The sequence below is a fragment of the Nilaparvata lugens genome, chromosome 6, assembly GCF_014356525.2.
Source record: "Nilaparvata lugens isolate BPH chromosome 6, ASM1435652v1, whole genome shotgun sequence".
Lineage (NCBI taxonomy): Eukaryota > Metazoa > Arthropoda > Insecta > Hemiptera > Delphacidae > Nilaparvata > Nilaparvata lugens.
Genome location: NC_052509.1, coordinates 60,355,825 through 60,377,680, shown reverse-complemented (window position 1 = coordinate 60,377,680; position 21,856 = coordinate 60,355,825). Strand labels below are relative to the sequence as shown.

The window sequence follows — 21,856 nt, the reverse complement described above, 5'->3', positions numbered from 1 at the left end:
GTATTATGCTCGTTCATTCAATGTTTCAACTTTTAATAATATTCTGTACATCTATTTTCTTTTAATTTATGAATGAATTATTTTATTCGAATTCTAATTTTATTTTTTCAGAGCACACCTATCGACTCATCTCTTCTCGACTCTTCTGCCTCTAAAGCCGAAATCAAGTTTCTAGCCTCGAATGAAAGACTGAATGAAGCCGTGAATTTTCGGCTGAATTTGTTGAATAACTTCAGTACTGGTAACAAACTACCGCTCAGTACATTCGGTATGAGTGCTAAAAACGCCAATTCCACGCCTGCAGAATGCGAGGGCATTGATAAGAAGAGTGTAAGTACAGTTTTAAACACATTAAGTACATTTTCGGTAGAAAATTTGAAATTTATATCGACACTTGTTAGGGACACATTACTTGATTCATTTCTCACAAGATAATTCAAGAGGAAACAATATGATTTGTTTATTATTTATTTCACTAATGCAGTAATTATGTAAAGTACACTCAAGAATAAATGTTCCACTTTCATATCAAATCCCACCCATGATAAATGATCCTGAACCGCCCTGACAAGCAGAGAAGAACGAGCTGCAGAAGTACGGGAAGATCCTATCACTGTGTCAAAAGCTATGAGTGCTTGAAATTTTGATCTCTGAGGCGTCCCAAAAAGCTCCTCATCACTAGGAAATCCCGAAACTAATTGCATCGAAAGGGCGACTCTGACAGAACACAATTCTTGTATAACAATATGACCCAAAACACCGAACTGATCGGCCAGGAATGCCCTGAGAAGTTACCACCCAATCACCCAAAATATTGATTAGATTGTCAAGGAAGACCCTGAAAAGTTCCGACAATGAATGCCCCAAAATACCGATTCGATTGACCAGGAAGGCCTTGAAAAGTTACCACGGGTGACTCTGACAGAACACAACCCTTGTATAACAATATGACCCAAAACACCGAACTGATCGGCCAGGAAGGCCCTGAGAAGTTACCACCCAATCACCCAAAATACCGATTAGATTGTCAAGGAAGGCCCTAAAAAGTTTCCACAATGAATGACCCAAAACACCGCTTTGATTGTCCAGGAAGGCCCTGAAAAGTTACCACAATAAAAAATCTGCATTCCGGCTGCAAGACATGGCTCTCCACCCCTGCTAGCATTCCCCATCCCCCTTACACCAAACCTCAAAATCAAATCTCTGAGGAATCCTGTTCAGAACCAATTGCACATTCAGAAATTATATAAACAAAACAATATACATCATTATACAGGGTTACAGGCATTAACATACACGCATTATATGCATGGGCCGAAGCCTGTGTGCAGGAATGAGTTCCATCATCACATTATTAAATGTAGACAAAAACGTAAAGCATATAGTGCATTATACTCTTAGTGCCGGCTGCACAAAAGCCGGTTGAATTTTAATCGTTTTTAATTCCACGAGAACCAATCAGAGAAGTCGTGTTGTAAGAAAGGTCTTCTCTAATTGGTTCTCGTAAAATTAATCACGGTTAAAATTCAACCGACTTTTGTGCAACCGGCACTCTTATTTATCAAGTACATAGGTAGCTATTGGATTAATCAATACAAAATTAATTAAAATATGTAGATTGGCCTTATAACCGACAATTTATTATGGAAAATAGGTAAATAAATTAATCAGTTAATTAATTTCTCACAAACACAATAAAATTCAATAGAAACAATACACAATAATGTTGAACAACTCAAAAGAAAAAGAAACTCTTACTTTTTGTGTAGTTGAGAAGTTGATATTGTGGTAATTATTCATATTGAATGAAAAAGACTAAGAAATTGTCAAAAACCACAGATTTATTGATACTTAGACCGGTTTCGGTTATTACAACATTGTCAATCTCTGATAAACTATCTCTGTTTAAATAAATTAATCAGTTGATTAATTTATCACAAACACAATAAAATTCAAGAGAAACAATACGCAATAATGTTGAACAATTCAAAAGAAAAAGAAACTCTTACTGAAAAAGACTAAGAAATTGTAAAAAAAAACACAGATTTCTGTTTATCAGAGATTGACAATGGTGTAATAACCGAAACCGGTCTTTCTAGGTATCAATAAATCTGTGTTTTTTTGACAATTTCTTTGTCTTTTCCATTCAAAAAGAAACTCTTTGATGAATATTATTCAGATTCAGTATGACTTTGTTGTTATTAATGGGTATTTTCTAGGTAATTTAATTTATTGAAGATAATTAATTTTGATTCATTAATTGCAGATTCAATTCATTTTGAACGAAGTTTACAATAATCATCGAGGCAAGCAGGCAGCGGGAGATGGCAGTGATTCTGACTCAGTCGTTTCAACACCTGAGGATCCCACGGCTCCTCAAACCACTGGAAATTCCAAACAAAAAAATGGTAAATATCACTGGAAATATAAATTTCAAAAGTCTAGTTTTGAATACAAAATCTACAAAAACTCGTACCCTACAGATGAGTTTTATGTGCAATCAATATTTAAATTTAATTTAATACAGTAGTTGCAATAGGATTAGTAAAAATTCCTTCAAATTATGTGCAATCAATATTTAAATTTAATTTAATACAGTAGTTGCAATAGGATTAGTAAAAATTCCTTCAAATTAAAAAAAAGTTGAATTTGAAAATTCATCAAATTTGAGCTTGATTAATACTTTACAAAACCTTGTGAAAATAATGTTAGGACAAACCCTGTCTCACAATTTCAAACTGATACACTCAGTGCCGGTTGCACAAAAGCCGGTTAAATTTCAACCTTGATTAATCCCACGAGAACCAATCAGAGAAATACTTGACTAAAATTATAACCTAATTAAAATCCTATCATTTATAAATCAATTATTATTATTGCAAGTAATATAATTTCTTAGATAGGAAGATGAGCTCAAATAGAACACTGAAGGTTATTAATAGAAATGTAAACATTGCGGGAGTACTTACGCGTTCCCAAAACCAAAATTCAAAAACGCCAAAACCAAAAACCCCAGTTCCTCAAACTACTTTAGCCGAAAAAGTTGCTCAACTACAAAGTAGCCACACTAATTTAAAAAACCAATTAGAAGTAACTCTAAAAACGTCTGAGGAAGAAAGGTTAGGGATGGTAGAAGAAATTAAATCTTTGGAACTGATTATAAAATTACAAGATGAAGACCATAAAAAAGAAATACTAAATCTAAAAAATCAATGTAGTCTAATGTCGGAGGAAATAAAGAAACTAACATCTAAATTTGATAATACTAAATGTATGATAGAACCTCTGTCCAAATGCAAAAAAATAGAATCTAACCTAAATGATGGGAAATGCTCTGAAAATGGTCGAAATAAAACGTACAGTGAGGTTTTGAAGACAGCAACCAAAAATATAGCTGAGGGAAATAAAGATAGGAAAGGGAGAGTTCTGCTACTGACGTCCAGTCATGGACGTGATTGCAGTGATCTCCTTGATAAAAGATTAAAAAATAAATTTGATGTCCAATGTTTTTTCAAGCCAAGTGCATCAATTAATGCAGTTGTAGAGTCAGCTAGGGAACAAACTAAAGACTTTGATGAAAATGACTATCTAATTGTACTGGGTGGCTCAAATAATATAAATGAACCTAACTTGAATCATCTTCCTCAAGTAACAGAAAAAATCAAGGAAATTGTGCCACTCAGCAAAAAAACAAACCTAATAATAAGTACTATTCCTAATAGGTTTGATAGGCCAGAGTTAAATGAAGCAATCAATTCGACAAACAAATCAATCCATAATACAATCAACAGCCTAAAAAATAAGAATTCTAAACAACTGGGGATTTGTTTTCTAAATGAAAGGCTGAAAAGACATAACTTCACTAATCATGGGTTGCATCTAAATCGATCTGGCAAAGTAATATTTTGTAATAGATTGGCAGAGCTGATTGAAAGCCGTTTGCAATCCTCTGGTTTAAAAACAGTCAAAAAAACAAATAACGATTTTTTAGTAAATTGGCTCAAAACAGGGAAAGGGAAATAGCTACAAATGCTAGAGATAGAGTAGCACAAGATGGTAAGGTTTTTAGTATTTATCATCAAAATATTCAGTATCTTCGCAACAAAATTGACAGATTAGAAGTATTTCTTAAACAGGAGGATCCTGACATTGTTATTTTCACAGAGCATGGCTTAAAAATAAAGGAAATAAATCAAGTTAGGATTCCAGGCTATTCACTGAGATCAGAATTTTGTAGAATAGCTCATAGAAGTGGTGGTGTATGTATATTCACTAGCAATGCTAACATACCCAAACTTATGAACTGGATTTTGTTAAGAGATTTTCTGTTGAGATGGATTTAGAGGTGACGGGACTAAGGTTAAAAATTGATGATCATTTGAGGTAGCAGTGTTAGGTATCTATAGGTCACCAAATGGAGACTGGCAAAAATTTTGTGAGCTGCTCCACACACTTTTGGAAATTACAACCGCTCGTTTCACAAATGTTATAGTAGTAGGAGATTTCAATACCGATTTTGCCAGGCAGGATAAAATGACAGAGGATATTAGAGATATTATTAATATGAATAATTTAGAAATTAAGGTCCACGAATATACAAGAGTAACTCGAACTTCACAGACAATTATTGATAATATCCTCACAAATATAGAAGGTTGTAATGTCAGGTTAGGTAGCTCAGATCTATCAGATCATAACTATCAAATTTTAGATGTTAAGTTGCAGGGCCAGAATCCAAGCAGAAGAAAAACTTTTGTGAAAGAAATTCAGCAATATGAGCTAGGAAATATAAATTGTTTGAAGCAGGAACTGCTTCAAGAAAATTGGAGTAGTGTTTATAACAGTTGTAACCTAAATTACAAATATAAGCAATTCATTGATACTCTAAGATTTCACATTAGTGTATGCTGTCCAATAAAAAAAGTCAAAGTAAAAAGTAAATTGGACAAAGTAGATGAATGGATAACTGAAGATATTCTTACTCAAAGAAATATTGTTAGGGAAGCCTATGAGGAATTTAAAGTAGTGAGGGATGTTCCGAGTGAAGTCAAATACAAATGTCTAAAGAAAAACTATGCAAAAGAAGTGAGGAAAGCCAAGTGTAAGAAAACATCTGAAATATTAACAACTAGTACCAATTTTAACTCTGCTGTTTGGGAGGTAATTAATAGAAATAGGAGAGCAGCTCAAAAAGATACAGTTACTAATGTCCCTAGGATAATCGATGAACATGGAAATTATATGGATGATAGTATAGACATTTGTAACTTTTTCAATAAGTATTATCAACAGGTTGCATATAATCTCCAAAAGTCACTGAACACTAATACTTGTAATACAACTACATTAAATGCTGAGCCAATTGAAAAGGTATTTAAATTTCATCCATTATCAAGAGATGAGTTGTCAAGAATAATAAAAAATTTGAATAACAAAAAAACAGTAGGATTGGATGGGGTCTCAAGCAAAATTTTAAAAGAATGTGAAAATGAATTACTGGACCCTTTATTGCATCTCCTTAATACTTCACTAGAGCAGGGTATTTTCCCTGATGATCTGAAACAAGGAAAAATTTTGCCAATTTTCAAGAGCGGTGATTCTGAAAGAGTTGAAAATTATAGACCCATTAGTATTCTAAATGTAATAAGTAAAATTTTTGAAAGAGTAGTTTTAAATAGGCTATTGATGCACCTGGAAGAAATTAATTTCATATGTGATGAACAGCATGGGTTCCAGAAAGGGAAATCTACTAAGACTGCAATAGTATCCCTTGTTGAAAGACTAATAGATATAATAGATTCAGGTGAGAAGGCAGCCGCAATATTTCTTGATTTATCCAAAGCTTTTGATTGTGTGAACCATAGAATATTATTGGAAATACTAAAAACTGTAGGTGTGAATGGTATAGAACTAAAATGGTTTGAATCATATCTCATAGGTAGAAACCAGTGTGTTGAGCTTACCAAGGTGGATGGGAATGAAATAGTAAAAATTAAATCTCAAAAACTGGAGGTCCAGGCTGGAGTACCTCAAGGCTCAATTCTGGGTCCCTTACTGTTTCTGTTGTATGTGAACCAATTACCAAAAGAGTTAAAAGATCACAGAGCTCTGTTGTTTGCTGATGACACATCGCTTATCTTTAACAATTATTTATTAGATAGTCTAGAAATAAATGCTTTTACTGGAGTACAGTCAATTGTCCAATTCTTGAAGCAAAGGCAATTAACAATAAATAGTAAGAAATGTCAATTCCTACAATTCAAAAGTAAATATAATTCAGTAGAGGATAGAGAAATAAATGTGTTTGTAGAGGAAAATGAATTAGACCAAGAAGAGAAAGTAGCATTCTTGGGAATTTTATTGGACAGGAAATTAACATGGCATCCTTACATTGAGAGGATATGTAATAAGATATCATCTGGGGTATTTGTCCTGCGGCAGCTTGCTAGGCTGAATGATAAAAAACTACTGTTAACTGCTTACCATGGACTTATACTATCTCATATTAGGTATGCTATTTTAGTATGGGGTAATTCATCTCAACAAAATATGGACAGGGTGTTTAAGATTCAAAAGAAGGCACTCAGATGTATAGAGAAAGTGAATAGGTTAGACTCTTGTAGGCCTTTATTTAAAAAGCTTGGTCTATTAACTGTGCCATCTTTGTATGTATATGAAGTTGTAATGCATGTGAAAACGAGTGGTGTGATCCAGAATTCAGATGTTCATGAGTATAATACGCGAAACAGAGCAGATTATCATATAATGGGTCACAATAGTAGGTTATTTGAACAAAAACCAGATTATATTGGTAGGAAATTTTATAACAAGCTACCTCAAATCTTGAAAAGTAATGATGATTTGAAGATTTTCAAAAAAAAATTAAAAAATATTTAGTTGATAGAGCTTTTTATAGTGTACAAGAATTCCTTTCAAACCTAAACTAGGTTGAACTACTTAGTGTTAGAATTATTATGTAATAACATGACTTGTCTTATACTCCATGACTGGAGTCTTTAGGACGTAATCTTAAAAAAAAAAAAAAAAAAAAAAAAAAAAAAAAAAAAAAAAAAAAAAAGAAGACTTTTTTGGAAAAACGGATTCTCGTGGATTTAATCACGGTTAAAATGTTATCGGCTTTTGTACAACCGAGACTCAGGGTTTCAACAAAACAGTTGTTGAACATTTAGTTATGATAGGTGACATTGTATTTCATATTACCAGATAATATAATTCAAATTATGATTGCATTGCTTGTGACTAATTATCTTTTTAAAATGTGGAGTCATGCTTATAAATTCTACTTGAACTTGGCTGAATTCGACTTGTTCCCATTAGTTGAAGGAATTAACTGTGTGGAAAGTCAGTTGTGTTCAAACTAGCTTTCATAATTGATTTTTCTCAACTCAGTTTCATAACGTTTCAAAGTATAGGCTTACTTAATGCAGGGATTTACTTCGGGTATTATTAGCCAAGATGGAAGCCTTGAAACTTTGATGGGGAATCGCTGTTTTTTTTGAAAATGATCAAACGTGATTGATTGATTGGTTCCTTGTTCTGCTAGAAGGTGAGAGCTTAGTGCAATTCCTTGATATTTCATCAGTTTAACTATCAATAAAACAAAACGCTATATTCACGTCGTATCAAACAAATAGCGTTCTATGAAACAAATTTACATTCTCAGTTGAAGAAAACCGTCTTCCATGTCAAACAAATTTAATCTAAATGGGTAATAAATGCAGTTATGATTTGATATTGAGAATATAAATATTGATAAGCACAGATATTAATTCTGTAACGACTATTTACTGCCAAAATATTCTCAATCACTTGCTATCATTCAAAACAGTTGTCAGTTTCATCATTATTCTTTTTTAATAGTTTTGAAAAAATTCAATTCAAAAAGTTATATCAAATGTTTGTGTAGAATTCATGTTTCTCAAATGTAAGATTTCTAATAGCATTTATCTCTGGTTGAACACTACGTTATATGCTTCAGTTTTTCATTTTATTATTAATTGTGGGGCTGATATTGTTATGAATGGGAAGTCGATATTATCTATTCTAAATATTTCTGTTTTGCCGTGTCATCAGGTATGACAAATCTTGTTTCTGATGTAATCAAAAATGACATAGGCCCTAGCCAAATATGCAGTAATCGATTTATTTATTGGATAGAACACAATATTGTCTCTATACATTCAATTACAACAATTATCTGTTAATATGAACATTTTCAATATTCAGTTCCATTTTATTCATTCACATTTCTAATAGTGACAACTTATTGACTAGCTTCACCAAGGTTATGAAAAACTCCTTATTTCCTACTTTGATGAAAGTTCTTTCCTTCATTGTTTATTGAAAGCTTTAGTGAGATTACCATACAACTGTCAGCTTTGCTCATAAATACCATAAGTACTTCCCATGGAATCCATGCTGTCATTTTAAAGTGAATTTCACTTTCAATTTTAGTGAGTTGTGTCAACAAAATCCATTATGATCACAAAGTTATTTTCTTGCTAATTCCATTGATGACTATTGGTCATAATGATTATTTAAGACCATCTATCTACACTAACTGACAGTTATGAGCTTAAGAAACACTTCCAAGTGTTTTGGATCCCACCTAAAACTGTAGACTCATTCATATTTCATCTTTTACAATATGCTCACGTGAGCATTAATTTTTATTCATAGAATAAATCGGAAGGACTAAAAGTTGGTAGAATGATCTATTGATTTATTATACTATAATATTTTTGTGTAATAGAAACGAGATTGAACTGCAAATATTAAAGTTTCCATAGTTTATTAGACTATAATATTTTCTTGTAATAGAGACTATATTCAACTGCATATATTAATTAAAGTTAAGAATACCATAGAGGAAAGACAGCATAAGATGATATATTATGGTACTGGGCGTTTATGTTCCAAATTCCACTATTTATTCTCCTCTTAATTTCACCGTTCATGTTCTTTTTTCTTATCTGCTTCGACTAATGATAGACAAGGATAGCAACACCAATGTTAGTCAAATACTGCCATTATAACGTGGACCTCACTATAGTTGATAGAAGTTATCTTCTTATACTCCCCTGATTATTTCAGTTTACATTAAATATTCTATGAATCGATAACTATAACTATACAAGCCGTCAGGCTCGCTTTGCTCGCCATATCCGTCTAGCCAGGGGGCTCCGCCCCCTGGACCCCCGACTGGATCGTCCAAAAATGAGATCAGCGGGTTCGCTTCGCTCGTCTGCATTTTTCATTTGGCATGCTTCATTCCATCAGAAAGTCAAAGCTGAGAAAGCGCAAAAAAACGCTGGGAAAACGCAGATTTTGGGCGTATCTTTGGCGTTATTGCAAATTCCTTTTAACACAACATTATTACACCCTAGCTTAGCTTCTGTACTAAATTTGAACAATTTCTGTTCATTTGTCCTCGATAAAACTGAGAAAAAGCAAAAAAAAAAAAACTCTAATTTTGGGCGTATCTTTGACGTTATTGCAAATTCCTTCTAACACAACATTATTACACCCTAGCTGAGCTGCTGTACTAAATTTGATCATTTTCTGTTCATTTGTTCTCGATAAATCTGAGAAAACATTAAAAAAAAAAACGCTGGAATAACGTAGATTTTAGGCGTATCTTTGGAAAATTTTCCAAACTCGTTCTTAGTGCGCCTCTAAAGGGCCAACTGAACATACCTACCAAATTTGAACGTTTTTGGTCCGGTAGATGTTTAGTTCTGCGAGTGAGTGAGTGAGTCAGTCAGTCAGTGAGTGAGTGCCATTTCGCTTTTATATATATAGAAGAAGATAAAACTATTTATATCTCTACCTTCAACCAATATGTACATTTTGTGAATCATATGTTAACAATAAATTAATGAATCTATTAATTTATTCATTCTTACAATTAGTACGTCATCAGGTAAATTTGTGCTATAACTCTCTCAAATTTAGATTAAAACTCTAATTCTTAATGTGAATTCAATTTTTTTGTAGACATGCTATCGCACAAGGATCGTGGACAGCAACACCAATGTTAATCAAATACTGCCATTATAACGTGGACCTTACTATAGTTGATAGAAGTTATCTTCTTATACTCCCCTGATTATTTCAGTTTACATTAACTAATCAATAAATATATCCATAACAAATATAATATAATAAAACTATTATATCTATCTATACCTTCAACCACTATGTACATTTTATGAATCATATGTTAACAATTAATTAATGAATTTATTAATTTATTCATTCTTACAATTAGTACGTCATTAAAATGATAGGGAGAGGGGGAATAAGGTAAATTTGTATTATACCTCTCCCAATTTATGATTAAAACTCTAATTTTCACTGTGAATTCAATTCGTTGTAGACATGCTATCACACAAGGGACCGTGAACAGTAAATCATATAATGTTAGCAATAGATGAATGAATTTAGCTATTCATTCATTCTTACAATAAGTGCGTCATTAATATGTTAGGGAAAGGGGAAGTAAGGTGAATTCGTGCTACATCTATAGATGAAACTCAAATTCTTACTGTGAATTGAATTTGTTGTAGAGATGCTATCGTATAAGGTCCGTGAACAGTTATTAAAATGATAGGGAGAGGGGAAATAAGGTAAATTTGTGCTATACCTCTCCCAAATTCAGATTAAAACTCGAATACTCACTCTGTATTCAATTTGTTGTAGACATTCTGTCGTATAAGGTCCGTGAACAGTTATTAAAATGATAGGGAGAGGGGAATAAGGTAAATTCGTGCTACACCTCTAGATTGAAACTCTAATTCTTACTGTGAATTGAATTTGTTTAAGACATGCTATCGCACAAGGACCGTGAACAGTTGACGGCCGAACGCAAGGGCTACGTGCGACGCGTGTCGAGTCGCATGACGTCGGTGCACCGGTCACACAACCAGTCACCCGACCAGTTTCCGCACCTGTTCGAGTGTCTCCTATTGGTCGGTCTCGACCTCGACCCCGCCCGCTGCAAGGTGCCCTACATCAAGAGTCGCTACCCCGAGAATGTAAGTAGAAGAAACTATTGCGTTAAAGCCTAAGAATACACCGAAAACATATGAATAACCGAGCTTGATCGTTCAAATTCACCTGTTTCAAATTTGGTAGCGTGAGATTCATTCCTAACTGTCAGTAATGGTTGTATGAGAAATGTTTTTGGTATCAGTTTAAAGTAGACCTCACTATAGGTCAACGTTTGTTTAGCATAGTAGCAACTAGTAACCCATTTTAATCGATTCACTCATTTCAAATAAGTCAATTCATATTCAAATCAATATTTTGCCTGACATTCTACTGTGTATAAGCTCGTCATAGAAGAAAAATACAGTGCTTATGTGTACGTCATTATTCTTAAACATACTCTTATGATAACAGTTCAATTCAAATTTGTGTCTTCCTGAATTTGGTTTTCCCATATTTTAGTAAATTTTAGTTTTTTGTCTTCAAAATCTTTTCCAGATAAATCTATATAATTCATGTCCTCTATAGCTGCCTGGTTTTCCTCTTCCATTAAAAATCCTTTACAGTATTTTGTTTTAGTGATCTTTCCTCTACCATTCTCAGAATGTGCCCATGTAATATACCCTCTCTTCTTCTATTGGAGATGTTCCTACTTAGATACTCCTTTTCCCTGTAATATTTTTTTCCAGTTGTCTCTATTTTTCCTACTACGTACACAAATCATCTACTGCCCACAAAAGAACTGTATTTGGCCCGCCGCAAAGTAGACCCACGCTAATCCACGAAAAGCAACCCAGGCCGTGGGACGTTTTGTAAACCATTCCTCGGATTCTCCAGACATCTGTGTAATGGAAATAATACATGCAATGAATAATCCACTTGTCAGCTGATTGATTGTGAATAATTCTATAGCAATGGTTTACAAAACATCCCGCGGTGTCGGTTGCTTTTCGTGGATTATCGTGGGTCTACTTTGCGGAGGGCCTTAGACTGCTGTATTTGATTAGGTTCAATTTCAATTTATACATTCATACAGAACAGTAGGCCCTATACACATACGGTACAAGTTTCACCATAAGGCCGGCCCCACTAACCGGCCCCTAACGATATGTCTGTCAAACATTTATGTACAGACTTTTTGTGTCTACGGCAAAAAGCTTCAAGACCTTAAAGAGTTATAGACCCACAATGCCTATGTCTTCCCAATGATGGCTCTTACTTGAAATTGAAGGCCGCCATTGGGGTATTTTAGCACGAGATATCATATCTATATATTTCTAATATTATAGATTACAAAGGCATTGGTATGTAATAATCTTATAAGTTGCCCCCTCAATGGCCGATTTCAATTCCAAGTACGACACTAGCGCTGCATGTGAGTCTATGCATATTTAAGGTCTTTGGCTTCAAGTAAAGCCTTTGTCGAACAGCAAACAGCTGTTTTACAGGAGTTTTTAACATACAATAAACCGCCAACAACAATAAATAAACAACTGGAAAATAATAAATTATAATGATAAAAAATAATCTAACCTCAAATATAGCAGCGAAGAAAAAATAGTTAACAAAGAATCGACGACACATAAACTTAACCTTAACAAATATATTCATACATGTTCGACACACTGAGTAACTTCCACTTTCTACCCAAACTCTTAGGAGTTGGAGGACAGCGCTTCTAAACTGATTTCAAAACAAATGTCATACTTCAACTCATTTGGCAGCATCTTCTAAACAGGGATTTGGTAGTTTTAATCTTCATTTTGAAGAATACTCATAAGTGTACTTGAATTTCGGTGATAGAATTATTGTTCTTCTATATTACTCATTCGCCTTTCATGTGTTGGCCTTCCGGCCAATCGGATGTTAAAATAATGCTGAATAGTTTGAAATAATACTTTCAAATTCATTTATTGCCAAAAAGAAAACCAACAAAAATTGGTACAAATATTATTTTTATTATAATATTTAATTTTATATTCAGTGCTTGGATTGTTTGTATCACTCTTGATGGATTTATTTATGATGTTTTTAGTATTTAGTGCATTCATTATGAAAACTGCATTTTTAAGGAAAATATGAGAACATTTTGAAAGTTATTTCGTATGATTGAATAAAACAAAACACATCCTGTATCTGTTTGGGTAGGCAATAGCACCACGCATAGAAGAACTGTGCTTCCCAGACGCCCAGGACTGGCCTCCCTCAGCCGGCAGTGGACAGAGCTACGCACAGGTGCTGACAGATGCAGACGGCCGACGTCGATACGGCTACTGTCGCCGTGTGCAGCCTGAAGGCGCCGCCGTATGTCTGCCACTCGCCTACTGTGTCGTCACACCATTCAAGGCCAACTCGCTCTACAACAAGGTATGCACTAAAATATCGCAAACTATCTCCACAATATCGCTCTATTACAAGGTATGGACTACAAAATCGCTAAAAATAGTCTCTTCAATATCGCTCTCAACATGGTAGTAGACCTATATAGCCTTAGAGAAAACATAGCACAAGAAGAAGATATTCCATGGTAAAGGGCATTTATGTTTCAATTTTCAATGTTAACTCAAGCTGAATGTTGAATGTGAAACTAAACATTGTCTTCATGATAGTCCTAGTAGTTTTTCTAGTGAAGCTATGTGACGCTAGTAGTCTCTAAAGGTGCGTACAGACTTTCGCTCTGCTCCGCAACCCAACGTCACTCCGGCAGAGCGATTGATGATCGACCGGCGAGCAAGAGTGGTTCGACCGGGGAACGCGAGAAGATCTAACATCTTCCGTAACGTTCATGATGGGTGCGTGGGCGGAGCGACTGTGGTTCGATGGTGGTACGAGGGCGGTACGAGGGAGGAGCGTGCTCGGTGCGGGTTGGAAGCGCGAATATGTGTACGGAGGTTTATCCTGTACCGCTCTTACACTCTCACCAAACAGTAATAACAGTAATAATACACAGTAGTCGATAGTAATCGGATTGAGTTAACAAGAAATCGGCTTCAAATTTGAAACATAAACGACCTATACCATGGAATATCTTTTCATACTATACGTATTTCTATTTGGTATAGTCCACGGTATTTAGATGAAAACGGTAGGGGCCACGAAATGTGTGCGCAGTGGCCAGCAAGCTAGATTACGTCATCGCCACCAACCGAGGTTTTCAACACCTATTGGCAATTTATAAAACTTATTCGTTAAAAATCTGGTGTGGTACACTCACACAACTTTCCTTGCTCATATTTGAAACTACGATCAGACTTCTGTATATGTGTACATATAATTGTTTTCAGAGTACTTTTTCCTTTGTGTAAATTGTGAAATTCGATGATTTTTTTTAGTCATCATTTTTTTAAAGTCGTCAAAACAGCTGTTCTACAGATGAAATATCTCGACTATGTGTTCTTTTTATGAACTGCGCTACCTACATCATGCACGAGAAGGAGGTTACTAAGTCCATTTCCCAAGGATGGGGTGGATCCCCCATTTGTTTCCCAGAAAGGAGACTCATGCCAGTTGATAGAGCTGATAAATAACTATACAGGATATGAATTTGAAAAAAATCGGTCAAGTTATTTTTGAGAAAATCGTGAAAAACATGGTTTTTTAGTAATTATCCGCCATTTTTCTCAAGAATATTACGGAGCTCCTGCAATTTTCCCAGGAAAAAACTCATGTCATTTGATAGGGCTTAAATGAATGAATGAAATCATGATCCATGGTTTAAATTTGAAGAAAATCGTTGAAGCCGTTTTTGAGAAAACCATGAAAAACATGGTTTTTTGATCATTATCCACCATTTTTCTCAAGAATATTACGGAGCTCATTGAATTTTCCCAGAAATGAGACTCATGCCAGTTGATAGTGCTTATGAATATCCATGGTATGAATTTGAAGAAAATCGTTAGAGCCGTTTTCGAGAAAACGGTGAAAAACATGGATTTTTAGTCATTATCCGCCATTTTTCTCAAGAATATTACGGAGTTCCTGAAATTTTCTCATAAATGAGACTCATGCCAGTTGATAGGGCTTATGAATAGCTATCCATGGTATAAATTTGAAGGGAATCGTTAAAGCCGTTTTCGAGAAAACCGTGAAAAACATGGATTTTTAGTCATTATCCGCCATTTTTCTCAAGAATATTACGGAGCTCCTGAAATTTTCCCAGAAATGAGACTCATGCCAGTTGATAGGGCTTATAAATAGCTATCCATGGTATAAATTTGAAGAAAATCGTTAGAGCCGTTTTTGAGAAAAACGTGAAAAACATGGTTTTTTAGTAATTATCCGCCATTTTTTCCGCCATCTTGAATTGGATTTTATTGAATTTCTTATTGTCGGATCCTCATGGTATAAGGACCTCAAGTTTAAAATTTCAAGTCAATCGGTTGATTATGAATGGAGTTATCGTGTTCACAGACATACACACATACACACACATACACACACACATACACACACACACACATACACACACACACACACACACATACACACACACATACATACACACACACACATACACACACACAGACCAACACACAAAAATCATTTTTTTGGACTCAGGGGACCTTGAAACGTATAGAAAACATGAAATTAGGGTACCTTAATTTTTTTTGGAAAGCAATACTTTCCTTACCTATGGTAATAGGGCAAGGAAAGTAAAAAAACAGATGATTGGATATAAAATGACGTCAGCTACAACGGAAATTTAGTAGAAACATGCGCGTGACACCTACCGTCTTCTTCTAAATACCGTGGTATAGTCTACTAATTGTGATCTCAGAAAATAGTTTATTTATTACATTCCACAATCACAATATCAAATCAATGATTGGGAGAGAATCAACAGGATAAACCGAAAATTGTTTTTCTCCCTAATTTTGATGAAAATAGTTCAAATGAGGTTATGCAAACACTTATTTAAAGATTACAAAAAATTACATTCCAAATATACATTATACTAAAAATGTTGTATCTGGGTTGATCAGAAAGATGAAATAATAGTTATTTGTATATCTAGAGTGAAAAGTGCTTTTTTTCTCCCTGAGGGAAAAGTTTGAAGCCCGAGGCGAAGCCGAGGGCAACAATTTTCCTGAGGGAGAAAAACATTTTTCACTCGTGATATACACAACATTTTTCCTCCACCTACATTTTTATTCAAAACTGCTAATAAAATAATTTTTAAAAACGTATGTGACCAAACAATGTGTTACAACATATTCTAAAAAGTAAACAGAAACAGCTGGCTTGTAATCACAGTTCTCCTCCGACAGCACTATCTGTCGGCTAAAGTTGTAACAACAATGACAGCCAAAACTACAGCTATGATGAAGTTCCCGTTTCAAATTTGATTAGTTAATAAGTACTATTCGTTGGCTGTATATTTTGAATAACATGGAATAAAAGAAAAAAATATATACATTTTTTTTAGTATAGTGATATGAAGTTTGTAATAATAATTTCAGCATACAAACATAAATTTTATATATCGATCAAATGTCTGGTTGAGGTATTGAATTTAGTTGGTTTAATGACTACTCTATATGCTTCCTCATCTGAGCTTAGACCTTCTGACCTATTCCAAATGTACGTTTTTAAAATAGATATGCTTCCCATGTTATTTAAATGGAGTCACTTTTACTCCCTAGGGAGTTTTTCTGTTTTTTAGTACCGAGAGCGAAAAAGTGACACTTTAGTATCATGTTTCAGGGAGTAAAGTAAGTACTTTTGACAGTAGGTGGAGGAAAATGATATTATTATTACACTTGAAATGCTTTAATAAATTGAAATACATTGAAAACTTGAAAAATTTATGAGGATAAATGTCTTCACAAACACTGATTTTGTAATAATAGCATGCTATTCGTCCCGATGTGAAGAGGTTCGAAATTCATGTTTCCAAAAGGAACAGATTTCATACACACCAACGGTGTTGTCCGACAGATTTTCGTCGCCGAAATGTCGTTGAGAGCACTACTCTGACGTCAAGAGTCTTGTACTAATTTTGTCAGTTGAGGTTAGGTAGCGTACTATATGTGTTCTGGTAGCAAGATTCAAGTTGCAAGAAACAAGTGGTGTGGTTATGGGGAACAAATAAGACGTTTTCATCATATTAGAAATGATATCTTACTGTATACGAAATTACTGATGTGTCGGTGTCGGTGTAAGACCTTGAGTTTGGACTTTGTTGGTCGACAATAGATGAGGGTAGAAGCTTTTTGATTTGGCTCCATGTAATTTCGACATCTACGATATCGTATCAATGTCGTGTCGTTGCAAAATCGGCGTGGAAACGGTCATAGTCCGTATTTATAACGAGAATACGTTAGACTGAAGTTTGTAACGCCTTAGACCACTCGACCAGTCTAGACAGCCTGTACATCTGTCATACCTAACCTAGACATCTATCTATTTTGGACGATTTGAACATCGGCAAAAAGTCGCCCGATATTTTATTGGTACCAGACACACATTAATTGCAGACACAATATTTTTACCATGCAAAGATGTTATCATTTGATTGATGGTGTGAATTTACCTACTTCACTATTAAAAGCCTTGGACGGTACTGGATTAAGTCAAATTTTGCAAGGAGTTTTGTATTAGATAATTAATTGTGATAACGATAGGTTATTTGTAGGCTAGAGGATTTATTAATACAAAATGTAATTACGGTTGTAATATCTTCAAAATTAAAGTTTCTATCTTTTGTTATAATGTCCATTATTTGTCATGATCACCTTCTCAATATTTAGTTATTTAGTTATTTATTTACATTGTGTACAAATACTTAACATGAGGAAAGGCACAACAGGCTCATGCCCAAAACTGTCCCATTTCCAATTTATACTATACTGTCCAAATCAAAATGTTGGTTAAAAATATGTCACTTTCACTTTTCAAAATACAATTTACACTCTTCAATACTCAGATAAACGAGCAAATTTTGAATCTAATAGATACTATTAGAATCTGAAATTAAAAAATCTAGAACAGTAACTAAGTTAAATAATTATTCAAAAAGTCTAAATTTTGAATGAAACTAGAAATTTTTGAGCTAAAAACTTCTCACTTTATAGAAAACTAGTCTTATTCTAAATATAACCTAATCTATAGTGAGGTCCACGTTATAATGGCAGTGGATAAAGTTAGGAGAAAAACGTTGCCGATCCTCTGTCTTGTCAATGCCTTCTCTAGACGGTAACTGATACAGGTCTATTAATGTAATATTAACTGTTCATTCTCGTTTGAAATGATCAATTATATTCTAGCAAGCAATGAAATATATTTTTCAATAATTTCTTAATGAATTTTCATAATTAAGATGAGATATTTTGTTAATTATTAATTTTAAATTGTTAATTTGCCAGACAATCTGGCAACAGAGCAAATCGAAAAAGAGACAGCGCTGTCCGCTTTGTTATTTGAATCATAGTTATTTGATTCGTTATTTCTTTATTATATGAATCTTCTCTATTCAAGTGATAATAATGTGAAATATCTGTTCTATTTTTTGTTTTGAAGCATCTAAATTTGAAAATTTACTTTGTGAACATATTAGTGGTCTGAAAATTTTGCGAAGTGAAGAGCTACAAGACTTAACCTATTTCGGACTATGTGTAACCATATCTAAATTGGGGAGAGGATTAGCACAAGGTAACCTTATTTTTCCTCTCCCTATCATTTATATGATATATACTTATTATATCAATCAATAAAGAATAAAGAATAAATAGACAAGGTTAGCAATACCATTGCTAATCAAACACTACCATTATGAAGTGGACCTCACTATTGCTGTATAACCTTGAATCAGTTCAATAATAATTTGCTTATCCTGTAATTTTATTATTTTAATGAATGAATCTTCTTTTCAATTTCCACTCAATCTGTCTATTTTCCAGTGGATTCAAGTTAATCTCTCTTCAATTTCAGGTACTAATGGAACTGGAATCGAAGCACGGACTTTCTGAGACAAAAATGAATCAGTTCATTGATCAACTTTACCAAAGTCCATTTCCGGCTCCGGGCCACAGTCTGTACATCAATGATGGATCAAATGGTGAAAGGTAATAAACAACTGTTAAAGGTAAAATAAGGAGTGGCAGTAGTCGAGTGGACTAGACGCTGGCTTTATAATCTAGAGGCCCGGGTTCGAATCCCAGCCCGGGCAAGATTTTTTTCTCGGGCCCTTCCCGTGTTTAGGATGGACACGTTCAGACGCCAGGCGGATGGGTCCCGGCTGCCTAAAAAGCAGTCTAGGTCATGTCAGAGGCCCTGAAGCTGATCAGTTACAATTTGAAAACTCCAGACCCGAGCCAGCCAGGTCACTCGATATTTATTTATTCATGGTTAAATTAAATTTAATATCGTTAATATAGAACAAGGAAGGAGACACAATTAAAATTTTTCTATGCAAAGTGTATGCATCTGCATAAACTCAAAGTATGAAGGCACCACAACATTCCTCCATTGTATAGGGACACGCTTCCACAAGTACATTAGTAATTGAAGACAAGAAAAGCCTATGACTACCACATAACCGTATTCTTTCAGGTAGACAATTGAAGAGCTTCAGTCCCGAATAATATGGTCCTTTTTCCAAAAGTGTCAGTCTGTGAGCGGGGTACTGATATACAGCTGAACTCTTTGCTCTTGTGCTATAGCCATGGCAAACTACATTTCCTTCAAATCTCTCTGAATTTCTGAAGACAAAATTTACAGTCTCAAGGAAGTGCAATGCTGGGACCGTGAGAAACCTGTATTTTCTAAAAATGGGCCTACATGAATTGGATGGCCGCAAGCCCTCCAAAACACGAACAGCTTTCTTTTGCATCTTAAATATTTTATATAAATTATTTTTACTATTCCCCCAAAAGAAGATGCTGTAGCGTATTAGGGCTAAAAAATATCCATGATACACCTTCTGAGCTGTCTTTATAGTGGATGCAGTCCTCACAGTTCTCAGTGCAAAAAGTGCATGATAGAGCTGTTTTATAAGTTTTTCCAAGTGTTTATCCCATTTCATATTTTTTTGCAATTCCACTCCAAGAAAACTAGTCACTTCAACAGACAAGCACTCCCTCCCATTTGAAGCATTCAGGTTTAAAGGTTCAGCATGATGTCCCGTCACGGCAAACCTGATATAGTTGGATTTAGTCATATTCAACTTCAATGCATTATGACCAAACCAATTGTTGAGTTGATGCATAGCCGTTTCAGCCCTAATCATAACTTCGCTATCATCCTTCCCAGTAACGAGAACCGTTGTATCGTCAGCATATAAAATGAGCTTGCCATCTACATTATTTGGCAGGTCGTTTATAAATAAATTGAAAAGAGTCGGTCCAAGCACAGAGCCCTGTGGCACACCTTGCTTTACTCTTTCCCATGCTGAAAATACCAGTGAACTCCCATTACTCAATTTAACTGACTGATATCTATTTTCCAAATAGGACACGAAAAATTTCCCTGCACTACCAACAAATCCATAGAATCCAAGCTTATTCAACAACAGCTCATGGTCTACCATATCAAACGCCCTGGATAAATCGCAGAAAAGCCCTAAAGCCTTCCGCGATCCATCCAGAGCATCCAACACATCTGATACAACTTCAAATATAGCAGACTTTGTTGACAATCCCCTCCTGAATCCAAATTGTTTGTTATGAAAAATGTTATTCTCATCTAAGTGAACCATCATCTGCTCAAACACAATCTTCTCAAATATCTTGGAGAATACAGTTAAGAGTGCAATTGGTCGATAATTTTTAAGATCCTTCCTATCTCCCTTCTTGTGAATTGGTTTGATCAGAGCATACTTTAATTTTTGGGGAAAGATTCCTTCCTGCAAACACCTATTAATAATAAATGTTAGAGGCTCCAAGATAATGGGACTAACCTTCTTTATCACTCGTGATGAAATCTCGTCCCACCCAGTTGAGCCAGAATTTTTCAAGCTATTTATGGCTTTCCTAACTACACTTATTGAGACACTTCTGAACTTGAAAGGAGGATACTGCCTATTTATTTGCTTGAGGTACTCTCTGCTCTCACATGTTCTAGCAGAGCCGGACATTTCAGATGCACATTCAACAAAATACTCATTGAACAAGGAAGCTATGCATTGTGGATTAGAGTACCTCCTATTGTCAGCTGTAGTCAACTCTATCTTCTGCTCATCCCTATTTAATAGCCCCAGTTCATTTCTGACGATTGTCCAAGTGCCTCTATTAATATTGTTGGACTGTGCAATGAACATTTCATTGGTTTTTTGCTTAGCTAGTAGTATTGTCTTCTTTAAAGTTTTCTTATATTTGGCAAAATAGGACAGAAACTCAGGATGTCTGTTAGTCTTACTCTCAATGTGTAACTCTCTTTTCCTTCTACACGAAATCTTGATGCCAGTGGTCAACCAGTTTTTCACCGAATCATTCTCTGTAACCTTAAACTTTCTCAGGGGGAAGCAACTGGAGAAACAATTGTAAAAGAATGAGTGAAAAGTATTAAATAATTTCTCGCCACCATCATTAGTCATACATAGTGACCAATCCACAGAGCTCAATGTGTCACAAAATAATTTCAAGGACTTTTCATTAATACATCTTCCTAATCTGCAACTATTATTGTGTTCAACGTTGGGATTATTGGCTAATTCTATTGTTAGGGCTTCGTGGTCTGATAATCCTGGGTCAAAAATCTGTGCAAGAATACTATCCACATTATAATTGGTCACAATATTGTCAATGCAGGTTGAAGACAATGAGGTTATTCTAGTTGGCCTGTCAAAGATAAATGAAAAACAGCTGGATTCAGTGATATTCCGGAAAGTACTGCTATTAGAGTTTCTCTT

General features: G+C 34.6%; 1 protein-coding gene across 1 annotated transcript in view; it reads left to right on the top strand.

Annotated features, from left to right (window-relative positions):
• Positions 1–21,856, top strand: part of LOC111063836 (DENN domain-containing protein 2A) — a 47,202-nt gene that overhangs the window by 4,341 nt on the left and 21,005 nt on the right. Inside the window, exons 2-6 of the mRNA XM_039431597.1 lie at positions 112–330; positions 2,267–2,408; positions 10,846–11,057; positions 13,159–13,377; positions 18,940–19,073. Of these exons, the coding sequence (XP_039287531.1) occupies positions 112–330; positions 2,267–2,408; positions 10,846–11,057; positions 13,159–13,377; positions 18,940–19,073 (926 nt within the window). The remainder of the gene's footprint in view (positions 1–111; positions 331–2,266; positions 2,409–10,845; positions 11,058–13,158; positions 13,378–18,939; positions 19,074–21,856) is intronic.